Source organism: Chenopodium quinoa, unplaced genomic scaffold (genome assembly GCF_001683475.1).
Source record: "Chenopodium quinoa cultivar QQ74 unplaced genomic scaffold, ASM168347v1, whole genome shotgun sequence".
NCBI classification, from domain to species: domain Eukaryota; kingdom Viridiplantae; phylum Streptophyta; class Magnoliopsida; order Caryophyllales; family Amaranthaceae; genus Chenopodium; species Chenopodium quinoa.
In genome coordinates, this window is record NW_018743175.1 from 3685375 (window position 1) to 3705316 (window position 19942).

The 19942-nt window shown below is 39.0% G+C and overlaps 2 protein-coding genes and 1 pseudogene across 2 annotated transcripts; 2 read left to right on the forward strand and 1 right to left on the reverse strand.

Annotated features, from left to right (window-relative positions):
- The first annotated feature begins 4865 nt into the window (after positions 1 to 4865).
- LOC110732544 (probable ADP-ribosylation factor GTPase-activating protein AGD8) lies at positions 4866 to 12350 on the forward strand. Its single transcript, XM_021912499.1, has 7 exons — positions 4866 to 5118; positions 5279 to 5397; positions 7275 to 7716; positions 7922 to 8188; positions 9534 to 9659; positions 11535 to 11633; positions 11961 to 12350. The coding sequence occupies exons 1-7, from the start codon at positions 5050 to 5052 to the stop codon at positions 12066 to 12068; spliced, it is 1230 nt and encodes a 409-aa protein (XP_021768191.1). The 5' UTR covers positions 4866 to 5049; the 3' UTR covers positions 12069 to 12350.
- Positions 12351 to 13682: 1332 nt separating this feature from the next.
- Positions 13683 to 18609, forward strand: LOC110732546 (ubiquitin carboxyl-terminal hydrolase 36-like). Its single transcript, XM_021912500.1, has 8 exons — positions 13683 to 14751; positions 14958 to 15078; positions 15231 to 15338; positions 15642 to 15853; positions 15943 to 16278; positions 17040 to 17162; positions 17267 to 17999; positions 18103 to 18609. The coding sequence occupies exons 1-8, from the start codon at positions 13861 to 13863 to the stop codon at positions 18375 to 18377; spliced, it is 2799 nt and encodes a 932-aa protein (XP_021768192.1). The 5' UTR covers positions 13683 to 13860; the 3' UTR covers positions 18378 to 18609.
- Positions 18610 to 18695: 86 nt separating this feature from the next.
- Positions 18696 to 19942, reverse strand: LOC110732548 (annotated as a pseudogene).

The following is a 19942-nucleotide window of genomic DNA, read 5'->3' on the forward strand; positions in this document are numbered from 1 at the left end:
CATATTTTTCCTTAATCGTTCCTTTTAAAAATCAACATTTGTTGAATTAATCATTAGAAATGTGCAAGGAGCACAAAAATAACTGTAAATATAGGTAAAAAGCGTGAAATTCTACCCGCGTTCTACTCCCCTAAAGAGCACGAGTTACGCCCTCGTGACTCGACATACAATGGTAGGGCTTTATCTGCTAACTTGCTGATAAATCTGGTGAGGGTTGTCATTCTGCCTGTCAACCTCATAATATCCTTCACACTCTTAGGCTCTGGGAGACTTAAGACAACTTGTATTTTCTCTAGGTTCGCATCAATACCCCTTTCATTTACCAAAAAACCTAAAAACTTGCCTACTTTCACCCCAAAGACACACTATTTTGGGTTTAACTTAATGTGATACTTGTTCAGCGTGTTAAACGTTTCTGCTAGGTCAGAGATGTGGTTGTGCGTTGTTAGGCTCTTCACTATGGAATCATCGACGTAGACTTCCACATTTCTTCCTCTTTGGTGAGCAAAGACTTTGTCATGATTTTCTGAAATTCGCCCCTGCATTTTTCAAACCTAAAGGCATTACAACATAATTGAACACTCCCCCGTCAGTTATGAAGGCTGTCTTTTTTCTGTCAGGCTCGTACAGGCTGATCTGATGGTAACCCAAGAAGGCATCCATGAAACTCGAGAGTGCATGCCCACTCGTCGAGTCTACCATCTAATCAATTAAGGGCAGAGGATAACAATCTTTTGGGCAGGCTCGATTCAAGTCTGTGAAGTCTACACACATTCTCCATTGTCCATTGGCTTTTTTAACCATTACCACATTTGCCAGCCATTCAGGGTAGTCACAAGGTTCTATGAATTTCGCAGCCAAGAGATTATCCACTTCCTCCTCGATAGTCTTATTCTTCTTGTATAGGGTAGCTCCAGTTGAGCTGCTCTACGCTCTTAGCATTACTTGAGGGGTGCGCACTCGTGCCAATCCATTCCAAGGAAAGGGAAAAACCTCCCAGGGGCTCAGCCTCACGGGTGACCCTAAAGGGCCTCATCTCAGAATCAGGGATAATCTCCCAGGGGCTCAGCACCAGGGCTTGCCTCAGCAGGTTTCAGCCTGTAGCACCAAGAATAGAACAAATATAAATAGTAACCAAAGTACAACAAAAAAGAGGTTAGACACATTCATCTTTCATCACTTACCCATTATTATCCAATACCTTACTGACTTAAGCATCGGAGGGGGGTTCCTCGAAACCACCCCCGAGGGCATAACCACTGTTCATCGTGCAGGTAATCCTAGTCAGCACCCAGGTTCATCCACTAGCTAGGCTACGGAACTACACCTGGAACACTTCCATGCGGAAAAATTTCTCAGTTTCTACTTTACTGCCCTCGAGTCTTCTCTAACATTCAGGCGATGTTCCATGATTTTTGGGTCAATGCCTGACATCTCGTTTGCTGAGAATGCAAACACATCTGCGTTCTCCTTGAGCAACGCTATCAAATTCACTATGACATTAGGTTTGATGTCTTTCCCAATCTTCATTGTCCTAGACTCATTTCCTTCGACCAATGCAACTACCTCATGCTCCCCTGCTAGAGTTGGACGGGCTACATCTTCCCTCTGGGTTCAAAGTTTTCCATGGCTAGCTTCTGCTTTTCTTTTTCTTCCTTATTTCAAAGTTTTCCATGGCTAGCTTCTGCTTTTCTTTTTTTCCTTATACTCCTGCCTTTTCCTCTTTTTGGAGACCTTTTCTTCCCTTGCTACCTCTTCTGGGACCTTGGGTAGAGAACCATACTTCATTGGATTTCACAGGGCCGTAATGTGGCATTGCCTTGCCGTTTTCGTTCTAGCAGCCCCTTAGCTTGGCTAAACAGCCTCTGTTGTTAGTGTATGCTACTGCCAAGTGCAACGTGGACACCACTTCGCTTATCTTGTGAATGAAGGACCTGCCCATTATCACGTTGTAAGGGGATGGAGAGTTAATGACGAGAAACTCTGCCCTCCTGGCTTGAGCTCCCTCTCCCACTTGGATAGACAGTTCTATTATTCCTTCTGGTATCATTCTTGAGACATCAAACCCTGTAACTTCATAGTTCACCCTTTTTTAGGTCTCTGCTGTCTAAATGCATTTTGTGGAAAGCTTCTATGAACATGATGTTGGCTGAACTTCCTCCATCCACCAGGACTTTCCTCACCTTCCAGTTTGCAATGTTATATAGACTACTAGAGGATCACCATGTTGGTATATGACTCCGTGTTGATCTTGCTCGTCAAACACTACCCTCGGCTGCGGTGACGGTGGTGGCCATTTCCTGCGCTCATTATAGTTTACTTGATGGACCATGTCCCTGAGGTCATCTCTGGCTCTGCTGACTGGTCCTCCATGCACAGGTCCACCGCTGATCACTAGTACATCCCCTAGTTCTCTATTTTCCCTGTCTTTCTCTTCGTGTTTACCCCTGTCAATCCTACTATCCTTTCATCGATCTTTTCTGGGTTTATCATTGCCTCGGCTCCTGTCCTGCCCAGAATATTGTTTGAACTGGTTCAAGTACCCCCTACTGATGTGGTCTTTAATATTGTCTTTGAGACGGATGCACTCTTTAGTCGTATGACCCTTGTCTCTATGAAAGTCACATCACTTTTTTGGGTCCAGGTTATTCGTAGTCATCCTTGGTGGTCTCTGCCATTAATCATCATGCATGTTCACGTTGAATATGTGAGAACAACTGTGGGTCAGCTTGGTGTACTGTTCATATCAGCCCTGCAATCTTCCTTTGCCCGACCTCCTCTGACTTGAATACCTTTCATTGTCTCTCCTTTGCTGGTCCGCTCTGCCGTACCCAACAGAGTTGGGTTCTGCTTTGCCCGCTGCCTCTGCCAAGCTGGGCTCTACCCTTCTGCCTGATTTGGGTAGAGGCTGACCTTCTGGCCAGCATGGCTCTGTCTGTTTCGTCTCCTTTAATGAACTCATGGGCTTTACCCAGGGCTTCTGCTAGAGTTTTCAAATTCGTTCTGCCCATATACTCTCAGAAAGCAGACCTTGGGAGTAAGCCGCTTTGCATTGCCAATAATGGCACTTCCTGGCTCATGTTGGGGATTGACGTCGCCTCTTTGTTGAACCGAGTGATAAAATCTCTGAGCGATTCAGTCTCTCATTGCTCCAACGACATCAGTTCCGTTGTCATTTTGGTGCGATCCACCAATGTGACAAAGTGGTCCATGAACAACCTCTTTAAACCATTGTACGAGTAAACTGATCCTTTCTCTAGTGATTGATACCATTCCGCAGCTAATCCCTCCAGGGTTGGGGGGAATGTCTTACACCAAATCGAGTCAGTTCTAGTGTATAAGACCATGTGACTCTCGAAGGCAGACAGATGGTTCTTAGGAGTTGTTTTCCCAATGTACTTGCATGAGGGCATCTTAATTTTCTCCATTGGTTCTTCCAGGATTTCCTTGTGGAAGGGTGAGTCCTCAGGGATCACCATGATCTTTTCCTTTTTGGAGCGCCCAGGGCTTAAGGATTGACTATGCGTGGGGGACCTGCTGTGAGGGTTACTGGCAGGAACTTCCCCTGACTCCTCCGTGTTCCACTCCCTGTTTAAGTTTCTGGCCTCCAATTCCTTCACCTTCTTTCGCAAGGCTGCTAACTTTTTCTGCTTTGGAGCCAAACTGTGTGCTGGTGACCTAACCATAGCTGGTGCCTACGGGCGAGTGGAACTCGATCCTTTCCCAAACGAGTTCAGCACAACCATCATGACAGCTAGCTGATCCTTGCTGCACTAGGACAGGTTCTGCAATACTTTTGGTATTTTCACTGTCTAGAACTTCCCTGTCGGTGTTTGAGTAATCACCTCATTGTTCTGGTTTGTGAACGACATTCTGAATCAAACTATTTGAGCTGGTCCGATCGGTTTATGAGCTTCGTTGGTGTTTTTGGTGATGCTAGAAGAAGTTCCAGCACGATTTGGGTTGTGGGTATTGATCGGAGTTGATTTTGCGGCTGTTTTTGCGGGATCGGGTTTATTTTGTGGTGTTTGGGTATTATAAGTCATTAGTGTTTTAATCGCCGGATCTGGTTTTCCCCCCGTCATGGCGGCTTTCCCAACCTCGAAAGAGCTTACTGGCTGAGCTAAGGTGTTGGAACTACCCCCTCCTTCTAGCGCGAATTGTTCCGGGTGTAGTTCCGGAGCCTAGCTGGTGGCTGAATCTGGGTGTTGGCTAGGAATACCTGCACAATAGACGGTGGTTATGTCCTCGGGGGTGGCTTCAAGGAACCCCCCACCGATGCTTAAGTTAGTAAGATTTTGAGTGATTAATAATGGATAAGTGATGAAATGAAGGTGTTTAACCTCTTTTCCGTTGTACTTGGGTTGCTATTTATAGTTGTACTATTCTTGGTGCTGCAGGCTGAGCATGGGTCACTGAGAGGTTTTCCTTGGCCTTGGATTGGACTGGCACGAGTGCACACCTCTCAAGTGGTGCTGTGAGCACGAGTCAGCTCAGTGGGAGCTACCGTATGCAATAATAATGCTGAAATCTGCTCTGCTCTATTGAAACCTGCTATGCTCTGCCCATAAGTTCAAAAAGAACATGGCCTAAATGTGCTATTTTAAAAATAGATTTTATTTTCATATATGAAGTAAGATGTAATTTTATAATAAGGGTTTAAAGTAGTTGAAATTTGAAGAGCAAACACTAATGTTACTAAACGAAGGAGAAAGATCCACAAAGGCAAAATACGATGACACTCGCGGCACCACCCAACAGCTAAAGCCACAGGGCAACCACTTCAAATACAAAGAGTAAACAGTAAGGGCCAATTCGTACTTTCACAACCCTTAATTCTAAAGCACTCTTTCCTTTTCCTTTTCCTTTTCCTTTTTCCTTCCAAACAAAAACAATACTCCGGAATAAATCGACACTTTCTCTCTCTTCAACCCCCCAAAATTCCCTGGAGAGGAGATATCACCTTCGAATCTCTCCTCTTTCTCCCTCCTCTTCTCTGCATATTCAATTTCCAATCTTCGCTTTTTTCCACACTCTTGTTTGTCTTTAATGGCGTCCGAAAATTTCACCGACAAAACTGCCATTTTTAGAAAGCTCAAGCTTAAATCCGAGAATAAGGTATTTATTTCGATTATTTTCGAGCTTTTTTTGTTGTTGCTGAATTGTGTTTTAAGGGTTGGGATCTGGTTCAGATCGGGCTTCAATTTGCTGGAATTTCGATTTTGTTTGATTTGATTTGATTTGGAATTGATTAGGTTGTTGTGTTAATGTGTGACAGATATGTTTCGATTGTAATGCCAAGAACCCTACTTGGGCGTCGGTGACATATGGGATCTTCCTTTGCATTGATTGTTCCGCAGCTCATCGTAGCCTCGGTGTTCACATCAGTTTCGTTAGGTATGATTTGGTTAATTGGATCGTCATTGCTTTTAGTTTGTTGATTAGAGTATTAATTAGGGATTTTATGTGATTTGTATTGTATTGAGTGATCAGTTGATTTTGTGGTGGATTGAACTTTATTGCTTTACAGAATTATTTTAACCAACTGTTTAGGTTGTAAAGTACAGAAATTTGGACTGTATGTGTTGAGACTACAATTTATTGTAGCTGCAAATTGTAGATCATACACAAGAATGTACGAAGTATAATCTTATTTTGAGCATGATTAGTTGATCGGCATAAGTTTTTACGAAATTCATTAGCCGTTTGTCCTTTTATGTTGTGACTGAAGAATAATAATGAGAGTGTTGGGCAATGTATTATTGATAAGAGGGATCAGTAGTATGCGACATTGATTGCTATGAAGTAAATTTTTTTCGATTTTGCTGGCACTACATGATCAGTTTTTGGGATGATTTGATAATTTGTAGACTCGAAGAATTTTGGGAAGGTTTTAAGTGGTATACCTTTGTTGAAATGGAAGGGTTCTCTAGTTTAAGCAATTGGGGGCTAGTAATTGTTAGATCAGAACTACTTAGTTATTCACCTGTTTTGAGAAAGGCTGCTGATTTGCTGAACCTATCGTGGGGAGAGGATTGAATATATTGAAATTATATGTGCTTTAATTTTGGATTGCCACTTGACTTTGAGGTGCTGCAAAATCAAAAGGTTTTCTCCTGGGATTCATGCTATTTAGGCCATTTTTCTTTTCACCTCACTAAATCAATTTAAAGGGGTTAGTAAGCTCATATAAGGGCGAGTAGGTTCAATTTCAAGACTTAAGGTTATATCAAAGTAGCTCAAGGATGTAGCTTCAATCCAAGCTTATATTTCATTGTTGGGCAAGAGCATGATATGGATGTACCAAGCAAGGAGTTAATTATGTTTCTTGATGATAGAGTAGTCTTTGAGGGTTTTTTTTTTTTTTGAAGTTTCAAGCCACTTTTGGTACAGTTGTAGGTTTCTACTAGAGTATGAATTGAGAGTTGTGTGGTGATGAAAGCCACAAAGGTTAATGCAAGTAATTTACACTCTAGTGGAAGAACCTAATATGCCGACTATGTTACTGTGTGAGTGTCATGTGTGGTTTGTTCATTGTCAATTGAGTTGATGTAGTTATTGTGGGGTTCCAAGAGCCCAAATTTGGGAAGGATAAAAGATCAATTGAAATAGTGGTCTTCATGTCTAGAACATTCTTGATATGTTGTATAGAGCAAAAATCATTCCTCATCTGGAAAGTTTATTGGTTCATTATTTTAAGTTTTCTCTTGATTCTATTCAGACTAGACATGTTTGGTCGATGTAAGAGTTCCACCAGCTTATATCTTTTTGTGCATACCAAAGGAAACTAGAAATCTTGATGTATGAATGCATAGTCTTTAGCAATTATTTTCTTGTTTGGAATTCTGAATGTGATTGAGAATTTCTTAGGAGTCTCTGGACATTAGAGGATGTCGTTAATTGTTTCCATCCCTTTCTTGGGTTGGTTTCATTTGAAAGACCCTTGATTAGTAAGGTCCACAATGAGGATGAGTTTCTAGTCTTGATTGATCATCTTGAACTCGAAAGCGGGACTGTTGGCAATGTTGGATGATATACTCATTATTACGATCACTCCAATTCTAAATAGGAATTAAGAGCAGTTGATGCAACAATCTGTATTTTTTTTTTGCTTGCATAAAAGTGTTAAAAACTAATAGTTTATGCCTTGTTGATTTGATTATTGAAGCTTTTTCCTGGAATTTTCTAGTGGGGTTGTTTATATTTGTAGCTTGCTATAGCTTCACTTTCTGAGATTCTGATTGGTAAAATGTGAGAAAATTTCTTTCTTAAAGGTCAACAAACTTGGATTCGTGGTCCCCTGAGCAATTGAAGATGATGTACTTTGGGGGAAACAACCGTGCTCATACATTCTTTAAGCAACATGGATGGACTGACGGAGGCAAGATTGAGGCTAAATATACATCAAGGGCTGCTGATTTATACAAGCAGATACTGGCCAAAGAAGTTGCTAAAAGCTCTGCTGAAGATCCCGGTTTACCTTCTTCACCAGTGGCTTCACAGTCTGCACAGGCATCTAATGGTTTCTCTGATGCCCTCAGTTTTGAAGTCCCAAAGGAAATTATAACAGAAAAGAAGGAAACAGCAAAGAAGGAAACAGCTGAGCTACCTTCTTCTCCTAGAACTTATTCTGTTACTGTCAAGAAACCTATTGGACTTGGAGCAAAGAAAGTTGGAAAGAGTGGAGGACTTGGTGCCAGAAAGCTTACGAAAAAGGTGAATAATTTAATCCTTGACAATTCCTGTTCAGACATATTCTTTTTGTTTTATGGCCCTTGTGGGCAGTATAAGAGTAATGAAACGTATAGTCAACAGTTGAAACCTTTTTTACGAAATGATAAAGGTTTTGGTGTCTATTGTTTATGCACAATGTTTGACCTTATGGCTACTCATTGACTAAAAAAAAGCACTTTTTCTGCAGCCTAACGAGGACCTCTATGAGCAAAAGCCAGAGGAGGCCCCTGCTCCTGTTGCCACCCCTAGTAATAATCCTGTTCCAGTTGGATCATCTTTTCCTTCCCGTTTCGAGTATGTTGAAAACAATAATGTTACGGGAGTGGGTAAAACTTCAGAAGTATCTCAGATGACTGGCCATGTTGCACCACCCAAGTCATCAAGCTTCTTTGCAGACTTTGGTATGGACAGTGGTTTCCAGAGAAAAGGAAGCTCAAATTCTTCAAAAGTACAGGTAAGTCATAGTTAATGCTAGCTAGGGATTCTGGATTCATGTTTCTGACTGTTTGACACTTTGATTTCTCAATGTTTTTGCTGTTTTATTGGGTTTAATATATTTTTCTTTTTTAATTGGTATTATATTTGTAAAATAATTATATTATCGTATTGTTGCACCTAAGCTCACAGCAACGACATGTACTAACTACTAAACGTGTAGTATGTGATGGGAGATGGGGTTCTCGTGTCCAATTTTATTCTTATTTTTTGTAGTATGTTTGTATATACACTATACCAAACACACACATCATACGTACTCTCAGCCCACTACATGCACAAGTTACATTAGAAAACTGTTTGATACTTTTAGCAAATGGAAATTACTGATCCAAACGTTCCTATGAAAATGGATTTCAAGGATCACTTTTCCCAAAAAACATAGTTTACATTGCTACATTTCTCTTTTCCCGCAAGAGAAAATTGAACTTGCAAATCCTTCCACTTTACATATCCCCAGCTCCATCTCTTATTCCCTGATGCTGCATGACTAGTGTGCTTGCTTCCTTCCGCTGACCGGGCCCATGTCTGCCATAAACCTTACATTACAGCTTGCACTTGGTACTTTAATCTCATTATAAGGTCTAAAGTTCCTTGCGCTAATTTCTTCTTCCCTTGCTGCGTAATTGAAGCTAATTAAAGGAGATTCTGAAGCTATGGCTGCAGAATGCCACCATCCATAGTAAAGATGTGTTCTCTATATAACCCATATATATTAAAAAAAAAAAAATAAAAATGTAGAAGTGTGTAGTTGTGTTTTGAATTGCCTTTGGGGAATGCTTACTTGTGCAGTAATTGCTCATTGATGTTATTGTCAAATGCGAGGAGACTTCTTGTAGGAAGAACTGAAAACGGCAATTTTACTTGGTACAGGGCACTATGTACAACAGTTTCAAAATAGAATAAAAGTAATCTATTTGTGAAAAAACATTTTACCTTAATGACCATTATCCCAATGCTGACAATGAGGATCCTGCTTAGGATGGGGTTGGGTTTATATGTATACAATTACGAGGAGTTCAGCTTTGTTCCTACAGTTACACAGTAAAGGTTTATGTTAAACCCAGAAAGTTAGTTTCCAAATATATTACGAGAATGAAGAAGTGGAGGGAACTTGAACTAGACATTTCATTTGATTCATTATTATGGCTGATGGAGTTGTTTTCATGATGGAAACTTGTGGGTCTAGTTTCTGTCCAGAATGTGTAGATTATTTGGTGTCCTCCATTTTCTATCACTTGATGCTATGGTTGATTCTTACTTTAACGTGCCACCAGTTTGCTGATATTTTGTATAATTAACAGATTGAAGAAACTGACGAAGCTAGGAAGAAGTTCTCAAATGCTAAATCGATTTCCTCATCTCAGTATTTTGGAGATCAGAGCAGAGCTGGTGACATTGAAGCTCGAGCTTCATTGCAAAAGTATTCTGTGAGTGCATGTCATTAAGTTTCGTCGGATAATTCTGGCTTAATAGCATTTTAGCAATTGATAATGTGGCTTTTACCATCCATCACTTATGTGTTATGTGCATACTCTTTTGAGTTCCTGACTTTTATTTCATCTCATTTTACTGCACTATATGATTCATGTGATAGTGCTGTCTATTGACTCTATTCCACTCTGATTATTGATTCTATTCCACCATGATGGAGCCTTCTGCACTTCTTTTGTTAACCCCCTTTTTTTCAATAGGTGTAACCCCTACGTTTTTTCTAACTATCTCAACCGATCTTTTCTTGTATAGCCACACATCTAATGCAACTTAAGCATCCCCGCCACATTCATCTTGTGAACGCAATGTTTTACGTACCATATAATATTGCATGTCTGATTGCCATGCAGTTGAATTTTCCCTCAAGATCACAGAGACCATTCAAACCCCATGGCACTCTTCCACTTTCACCAACCTGCCTTGATCCTGGATAGCAATGATGTCAAATTTTTAAAGAATCCTCTCATCATAGGCAATCACCTCCTTGCTTCTACTCTGCTAAACTTGCACTTCAAATATTTTGTCTTTATGTGTGGTCTCTTCACCTTATAAAATAAGTTTTAGGGCTATTTGGTCCAATCAGGTGTTAACATGCAATGGAATTACGGCTGTTAAGTTGAGTTTGTGAAGAAAACACTCTTAGAGCGCATCCTTATCTTTGCTTAGCCTAAAGCCTTATCATCATAGGGTCTTTTCTGTCTTTCAAAAATGGTCTGCACACTCAGGCTAGCTACCTCATACATTTTTGTGAATGCCTAAACTTATTAAAGGTCACCCAAGTACATTCCTCATTACCTTATCATAGGCCTTCTCCCAATCAATGAAAGTCATATTTAAATACTTTTTCTTATCCAGATAGTTCTCCAATAACTGTCTCATAAATGAATTGACTTCATAGTTTATCTTTTTGGCATAAAGACAAATTGGTTTTTGGTTCTTTGAGACCTTAACACTTCTTCTTGACCTTTGTTGAATCATGCTCCCAATGTTTCATAGTGTGACTCATTATCTTGATTCTTTGATAGTTGGCAAATCTTGGACAATTGCCTTCTGGTAAATTGATTTAGTTGATTTGACATTCCCTTCTTTGATAGTACTACTCAAGTAGTTATATGTACTTGTTAATTATCAATATAGAATAAGATGAATCAGTTGAACTGTAGGTCTATACTAATAGCTTATTGGTTCTGCTTTAACCCCTCTTCTATGCGATAAATGTTGTGAGAATTTAGTAGTCTTGTAGCTTGAGATCATCCATTCTTCAACAATTTTCTATATTATATGCTGATAGTTTAATTGTGTGATATCATCATATTAACCGTTCTAAAGTGTCATTTATGTTCTTTGCTGTTTGACTCTTCCTTGGAAGAATTCTGAGTGTCTAGGTTTCTAAGTTGTAATTTTCAAACTTGATGTTTGTTGTGTTCTGTTGTCATCATAATTTTTTGCTCTTCTTGGAATGTTAGTTCATGTCATCTTAGTAGTATTTTCCTCGGTCTGTAATTATTGATATACGCATTTTCTCTCAACCCATCAAAATTAAGGATATGCAACCAGTTTGCTTTGGCATTGTATGATGTTTAGACTATTTCCATACCCCATTACTTAACTTTAGCAAGGGTATTTTGGGGAACTATTAAAGCAAATGTGAAAAACTTTCCAGTTGTAGGGAGTATGTTTTATGTGTGTTGCTTTCATAGTTCATATGGTATTGGACTACTGGTTCTTTGTACATAATCAAATGCTATGGTATCCTGTACTGTTACATTATCTGTGTGACTACCTCCTTTAAACAAAACTATCTTTTGCAGGGATCAAGTTCTATCTCTAGCGCAGATCTGTTTGGACACGATTCTGATGCCAACCTTGATATTTCTGCAAGTGACCTCATCAACCGCTTATCATTCCAGGTATTGGTAACTTTAACGTTTGACATATTACTTGGATATCAATTGTGTGTGTTTTCAATTTATTTTATTTTCTAGATCTACAAGCTTCTAATTTTTTCTGGGGTAAAATGTCTTACTGGTATTACTGAAGAGCTTTATTGATGACCAATATGACAAATTTTCTTTAAGTGGAAACATAAATTTTTCAAATTTCTTTTTTCATTCTCCCCAAAACCAAGTACATGAACTAAATTTTCCAAATCATGGGAGTTTCTGTGTTGGATAGTTTGTTATAACTAAATTTTCCAAATTGCATTTATGCATGTTGCTGTTTATGTTTATTGACAGGCACAACAAGATATATCTTCCTTGAAGAATATTGCAGGAGAAACAGGGAAAAAGCTCGGTTCCCTGGCGTCGTCATTGATGACTGATCTTCAGGATAGAATCCTTTAATGTAATGTCTGTAATCATCTCAGAATTTTTACATATACAAGGAGAGATTTATTTAGTGATGTAAAATGAGTTTTTCTTGCAATTCTTTGGAAAACAAATAAGATTTTGGCACTCTTTTGCAGTTTCCTTTGTGCTTTCTTAGCATAATGTGTAGTGAGGGACTGAGGGTGTTCGTCTTGACAAATTGTCATCTTTGTCTTTATATTTAGTTAGTTTATTACTGTGTAAACATACCGAAATTTTCAATCTCTGTTATTGTGCGAGCTGTGGTGTTTTTTCATAGATGGTTTTTTTTTTTTTTTTTTTTTTTTTTTTTTTTTTTTTTTTTTTTTTGAATTCCACTTGCTGCTTTCAATTCGTGTTATTATTTCCATATTCTGGATCATATCAAATGAGCCACTAAGGATTACTAAATATTTTGATCAGGAAAAAGTGAAGAGCCATAATCATAGTTTTGTGATGATTATCTATATGTATTAAGAGGGTAAACTATCTGATTTCGAATTAAAAATGAGGGTAATTGATCTGCGGATCTCCTTTCCTCTCTATCCTCTAATGTACCAAGCTATGCATGTATGCCCACTCAAATCCCACATTTTCTTAAGGATCAGGCGTTTTGCCCGCTGGTGCATGAATTATTGAATTGTAGGTCTGTAGATGTATGTAATTATAAGTCTCAATTTGTGGTAAAATCATCCATTATACAACGTAATCTTTTTAAATGACTTGAATTGGAGGGTTTATTATTATTTTTTTTAATTTTTTTTATTTAAATAAGCTTATACTTGTTTTCCTTCTCTAATCACAAAAAAAAAAAAAGCCATAAAAAAAAGCCTATTGTTAGACGGCTTAATTGAAAATTTTGGTCAAACAATTACCAAATAAATTTAAACCTTCATTATTCATAAAAAATTTGTGTTATGTTTTATTTTTAAATTAAATTAAAGTATTAAAAAAAAGGGTTAAAATGGTAATTTGGGTTTAATGAAAATACTCCGTATTAGAAATTTAAATATTTAATAATAATATGAAATAATAAGGAAACATAAAAAGTTTAAAATTATATACATGATTTAAATTTCAATTTTTAATTTATCAAGATGATAAACTTTATTTTCTTTTCCAAAAAAAAAAATGAAAAACTTTATTTCTCAAAAAAATTCCTTTCTGAATAATTATCATCTTCACGAAAATTTGATTAGGGTTAAATTTCTCCTCCAACAATAAAAACCCTTAAAAAAAAAAAAAAATCAAATTCCTTAAATCAAACTACACACTCTTTTTCCGCCCGAATTATTCATTTCCCTCAACATTTTTGAGAATGAAGGATGAGAGATTGAGAGAAAAACTGAAATGCCCTAAAAATTGAAGCTTTAACTCCGAGTCATTCTCTCTCCTTCCGTCAATTTTCTATTTTATTTTTATTTTGATATTTTCAATTTTTACTGCATACTCCATTACTACAGTTAGGTCAGCAACCATTAATTTCGACTTTTATGGCGGCTTTCTAAAATCCCCAAATTTCCCTCCATTTTCAAATTCCCTAAAAATATCAACATCAACTCCCTCCTTTTTACACTTTTCCCGCTCAAATTTCACTCAAACATCACCTTTTTGATCTCTTCATTTTATTCTTCCCTCCTTATTTTCAAAACCCTAGATTGTTTTCACCAATTTGTCTCTCTGGTTTACGGAGGAAAAAACCCAGGAAATCAAATTCAAAACTCAAACCCTAGAATTTTCTCAATTCGAGGGCATTTCACTTAAGGAAGAAAACCCAGTTTTGGAAACCATGGAAATCGGGATCCCACCTTCGGATTTCCCTATTTCTGATAAATTTCTTGGTGGGTCTTCAAACATTGAAGGCCTTCAATCGGAGGAAATTCCCAGAAAAGAAGAATTTCCAGTTTCGGAAACCATGGAAATCGAAAACCCTTGTTCGGATTCACCTGAATCTGATCAAACCCTAGGTGGGTCTGCAAAAATCGAAGTAAATGGTGAAAAGATTGATGGAGTTCAGAGTAGTAAAACCCTAATAGAGATTAGCTTAGAAGGGGATAAAGAATTGGAAGATGGCATGTTCCTCGAAATCCCAGATGTTAAAGAAGGGGGTGATAAATTGGAAGATGCCCAGATTTCTGAAGCCCTAGATGAATCTATTAAAGAAGGGGGTAAAGACATAGACGATGCCGAGTTCAGCAAAATCGTTGGTGAATCGCAAGATAATGAGGTTTTAGAGAATTTAGATCAAATGATAGATTTTGGTGATAATGGTGAAGGAGAAGATTCACCAGATAGGAAGGGTTTGGGATACTATCCTCATTTTGGGTCGTTTCATCAAAATTCTAGACCAAATGGTCCTTGGACTGAATTTGGCTCACCGAATCAGTGTATGTGTACTCGCTGTATTGAGGACGAGGAGGATGCTGAAGAGCCGTATTCGAGCAACCATGCTATGATAGGGCCGATGCGTAGACCGTACTACGGTTCTGATGCGAGGCATATGGGAATGATGCATAGAGATCATCATCATAGGAGGCATTGCAGGAGAAGAAATCATCGTTTCTGTGCAAGGGATAGGGAAACTGAGATGTATGGGTTTCGATACCCGTATTGTAATTTGAGAAGAGGTAGTGAAAGGTTGCGGCTAATGGAGTTTTCTGAACCCGAGCCGTGTCATGTGGTATGATCTGTTTCTTACCCTTATAAGAGCTTAATGTCTTTGTTGATTTGTATATGAATTACTGACATTTCAGTATATTTTGGAGATAAGATTGAAAAGAAGTTGAGCTTTAAAAAAGATGAATTTAAAAGTGAGAAAATTTGCTTACCTTTGAGATTGAGTGATGATAAACTGATCATCCCTTTGTTGCTTTGTTTCTGTTGCAGGGGTCGGGTCTAGCTAACCTTGGAAATACATGTTTTTTGAATGCAATTATGCAGTGTTTCACTCATACTGTTTCTCTTGTTCAAGGGCTTCTATCACTCAAACACGCTCCATCAAGTCATGGTGAGACTTAGTTTGGTTGTCATTGAAGTGTTAATGGTGTCATTATTCTCTTTTGTTTAAACTTGAAGGAAGAATTAGAGGTCTGGCTTGGTGATCCTATTGATTTTGTTACTGATGTTTATTGTTCGAACTCTCTGGTGTTTGGAACACAGGTGCGGATGAATTTTGTGTGCTATGTGCTGTGCGTGACCAAGTTGAGTTTTCACTGGGGTATTCAGGGCTGGTGATATCTCCGACATACCTTGTGGATAATTTGAGCAGTATCCTTCATGATATAGTACTTGATTTGTATTTGTTGTACTTTTGACCTTTTTTTTGGGCTATGATGCTTTTGTGAGCTGATTAAATTGTATTTTTCTTTTAAGTTAATGAGATATGTTGGAAGAGAGCTATGCCTTAGGTAAACAACATTTTTCTTTTTTGGGGAGCGGGGGGATAGTTTGAAGGAAAAAGGATTAACAGCTATATTCTCACTGTGCTGTAAGAATGTGTGGCCACAATGGCACATCTTAAATTATGAAACCATGTTCAGTATTTTGTTATCTTTGACCTCAATATCGTAGAAATTTCTTCTTTTTTCCAGAGATACCAACAAGAAGATGCTCATGAATTTTTACAGTGTTTATTGGATAAGCTTGACAGTAATTGGTCAAAGTATGAGGAAAGTGCTATTAATCTATCAGCACCTGGCTCTTCTCCATCATCATCATCATCATCATCATCATTTGATGATACATTAGTGAGGCAGATTTTTGGTGGTCGTCTTGTTAGCCAGGTAGATATTGAATTTAACCCCCATGGATATTTGTAGCCATATAACTTCCTGTTTGAGTGACTGAACTACATATTTGTGTTGTATTTTAGATTCGCTGTTGCAATTGTGGTCACAATTCTGATACTTATGAACCTCTAATTGACCTGAGTTTGGAGATTGAGGACGTTGATAGCCTGGAAAGTGCTTTAAATTCTTTTACAAAGGTAGAGAGTATTGAAGACACAGAAAAGTTTACATGTGATGGTTGCAAGGAACAGGTGAAAGTAGAGAAGCAGCTAATATTGGATCAGGCTCCTTCTGTTGCTGCCCTCCATTTGAAGAGGTTTAAGAGTGATGGTGTCATGGTTGAAAAAATTGATAAGAAGGTCGCCTTCCCACTGGAGTTAGACTTGGGCCCCTACACCAAAGGCTCAAATAATGGGAATGTATGTTTCTATTGATCTTTTGCGTTCAAATTTCAATTAAATGCATAATCATCATCTTCTCTTTTTTTTTTTTTTTTTTTTCAGCACTTAATTTATAGAAACAATTGTCTGAGTGAAGTTTTATTTAAATAGAACTTAGACAATAGTTGTGATTTGTGAACATCGTTGTGATCATACATATGGCCCTACCATTTTGTCATGCTTCACACAGAGAGCTCCCCCTCCCACAGTCAATAGTTTTGGAAAACATCTGCTGGAAAATAGTTGTGCATTAATTCTATCAAGTTTCTAGAATCCAAACCTGCTGGTTTTGTAGAGTGATAACTCTAGACTTAATTGGTGAGCCAAGAATCCTAAGTTTGGTCAACTAGCATCTTCATGGCATGAATCTCTTGCCATATCAATGAGTCGATTATCACGTAAGGTTGTTTGATTGAAATTTTTTGTTATTTTTATGTCTAATAAAAGAAAACTCTTTAAAGATTTAAGGTATAAAGGTCATTGCTTTTGTGCAGTGAATTGAGCAGGAAGAAAAGGAGAAATTGCTAATGCTTTGTGTTTCTGACTAGTATGAGTACTTAAATTTTGGTCCTGGAAGGCTGGAACTGGATAACTACTTGCATATACTTCATTCCTTATTGAGGTGTTTTGTTGAATTTGATCTGCCCAATCTGCATCCCAAACTCACCCTAAAAGGCTTCTCTACTTAGCTGTTCATTTAGCTAATCTGGTATTAATTGTATTTTTTGCATTCTATGTAGGAAGATTTGAAATACGAATTATTTGCAGTTGTTGTGCATGTTGGGATTTCATCCACCTCAGGGCACTATTTTTGCTTCATACGTACTGATCCAGAGAAATGGTATCGATTTGACGACTCAAAGGTATTTTTGATATGAACACACCATGTTTTTTTAGTTTCTGATTGTTCTGTTTTTGAGGAATTATACAGGTTATTGGTCATTGATGCTGAATTTATAATCCTTAGGTCACTATGGTTTCTGAAGAAATTGTGCTTTGTCAAGATGCATACATTCTCTTTTATGCGAGAAAAGGCACTCCATGGTTTGGTAGCTTGATCGATAAATGGAAAGTTGAGTGTCATCAGAAGATCTCCAGCACTTCTCCAAAGTCTGTTTTGGATGACATGAACCTTCCATCTACTTCATATTCTGTTGGGAGTGGTCTTCATGGTGTTGAAGTTGGTGGAAATAGGGATACTATTGGAGACACTTCGCCTACTTCTACAAGTGAGCAGCTTGGACAGGATAAGTTTGAAACTAAAGCTGGTGCTGCGACAAGACCTCATAGTTGTGACTCTTGTGAAGCTGATGGAAAGAGGGATGTAACTGGGGATACTTCAGTCACACCTGCAACTGAGCTAATGCAAGATGAGGTCAACACAAATGCTATATATGCCCAGGATGCTGTAGTACCAAATCAAATTTTTGCTTCCTCTTGGAGTGTGCCAAATAATGTTGAGGTTAAGGATGATAAATTTGAACTTGCTGTCCTGTCCTTGATGGAAGAAGATGATGCGACCGAAGACAAGACACCCTCTAAGAAAGTTGGAGAAATAGAACAGACTAATGATGGAACATGCACCTCTTCACATTTAGAGAACATGTCTGGTGTTGAGCCAAAAGATGATATCGGCATCAAACCTTCTACTCCTGCAAGAGCTCCAAGCCCGGATATATACTCTGATGAGGAGCCTGCAGGTAAATTTCATTTAACTGATAAGTAGCCTTAACCTCTTTTAACATTCCTGAATCCTGATGGGTAGTAAAATTAACTGTACATGCGTTAAATGGAAACTTGCAGAAGAGGCCTTTCGTATCCCACTCGATCATCTCAAAATAAAAGACAAGTCGTCATCAGCTAAGAAGTTCATCAATAAAGAGAAACAGGATATAAAAAGGAAGGAGGCGATGAAATATGTAAGGTCAATGCCCTCAGGTAGGCGCCAGTTGTTTTTGGCTGCTATAAATGGCCCTCGAACTGATAGTTCATTGTTCAAGAGAAAAAAAAGACAACAATCTCCCAAGAAAAGGGTAAAAGTCAGTCCAAAACGTGTCTTGCGGCCTGTTACAGTTTAGCACAACTTTAAGGTTCTCAAGTGGTTAACGTATCTTGGTCATTTTGCTCAACTGACGAAATTCCACTTCTCGTGGGCTAGCCTTTCTGATTGTCGATATTTTGTTAGAGATCTGGGTTTATTTACTCCTAGGTGTCTGAACGGATTTTTCTGTATATGGCGCTACCCTTATATGGCATTTTATATTTTGAAGTATTTTTTTCTGTCTGCAATCTTAAATTTTTATGTACGAAGTATATATTTGCTGCCTACAACGTACCATTTTGGCCTTTTAGGTGTGAAAGAGATGATGATACAAGCTGAAGACGTCGAGACATTGTTTCACAAATCACAATCAAATGGAAAATCATATACTGTATTTCGTATTACAACTTTCATGCATTATATCAGGCTTAAATATTCTTTAATGTTGTACAGCTTGTTTCTGAAATTAGAATTTATTATGGTCAGAAGCGCATGTAGCTCAGAAGGCCGTGTTTTAATCCATAAGCCAACTAAGATGAGCTTATAGTGGTACCAGGCTACCAGCATATCCTTAGGGCACGTATCAATGACCACCCCCTTCGCCGCCAACAGCTCCATAACCACCAGCAGCATAACCACCTCCACTACCAGTTCTGCCACCTCCACCACCACCATATTGTCCTCCTTTACCGCTAGAGCCTTCTCCGTATCCACCACCAGCTCCACCTCCACGACCATATCCACCACCTCCACCACCAACATAAGTCTCACCACCGCCACTTCCCGCACCACCTCCGCCAGCGTATCCCCCTGCTCTACCAGAAGCAAACCCACCTCCTTGGCCCCCACCTTCACTGCCCCCATATCCTCCTGCATGCTCCCCTCCGGAAGCACTAGCACCACCACCACCGCTATCACTACCACCGCCTCCACCATAGGCAGCACCACCTGCTGCTGCAGCGCCACCATGGCCTCCACCATCACCGCCACCATAACCACCAGCATGCTCCCCTCCAGCACCGTATGCTGCACCTTCACCACTACCACCTCCTCCGCCACCACCATAAACAGCACCACCACCAGAAGCACCACCTCCTTCACCACCACCGCCTCCATATCCACTTGCATGGGAACCACCTCCACCATAAACCGTCCCACCACCAGCCCCACTTCCACTACCTCCACCACCAGCATATCCACCTACTTCAACACCGCCACCAACATGTCCACCAAGCTCATAAGTGAGAAGAGTTCTAGTGGCAGAGCAAATGCCTAGGCCTAACACCAAGAATAAAACAGAGTAACAGATTTTGTGGGAAACCATTTTGAGAATGTGATGGTTTTAAGTAATGTTGAAGATGTATTTATAGGCATGAAATTACAATCACAAATGGCGCGCAACTTCCACTGCAACAGTGGTTGAAGCAGCTAGCACATGACAAAAGCCTAAGGATTTGTAATTGTTCGTTCGTTCCCACCTTCCACTATAACTAAAGCAGAAGCCCCAACTCTCGAGTTTATTATTGTATGTAATTCATCATCATCTTCAAGATCAGATTACTAGTAGTTTCATGGTGTGCTCCGCTACTGTCTCCCACATTT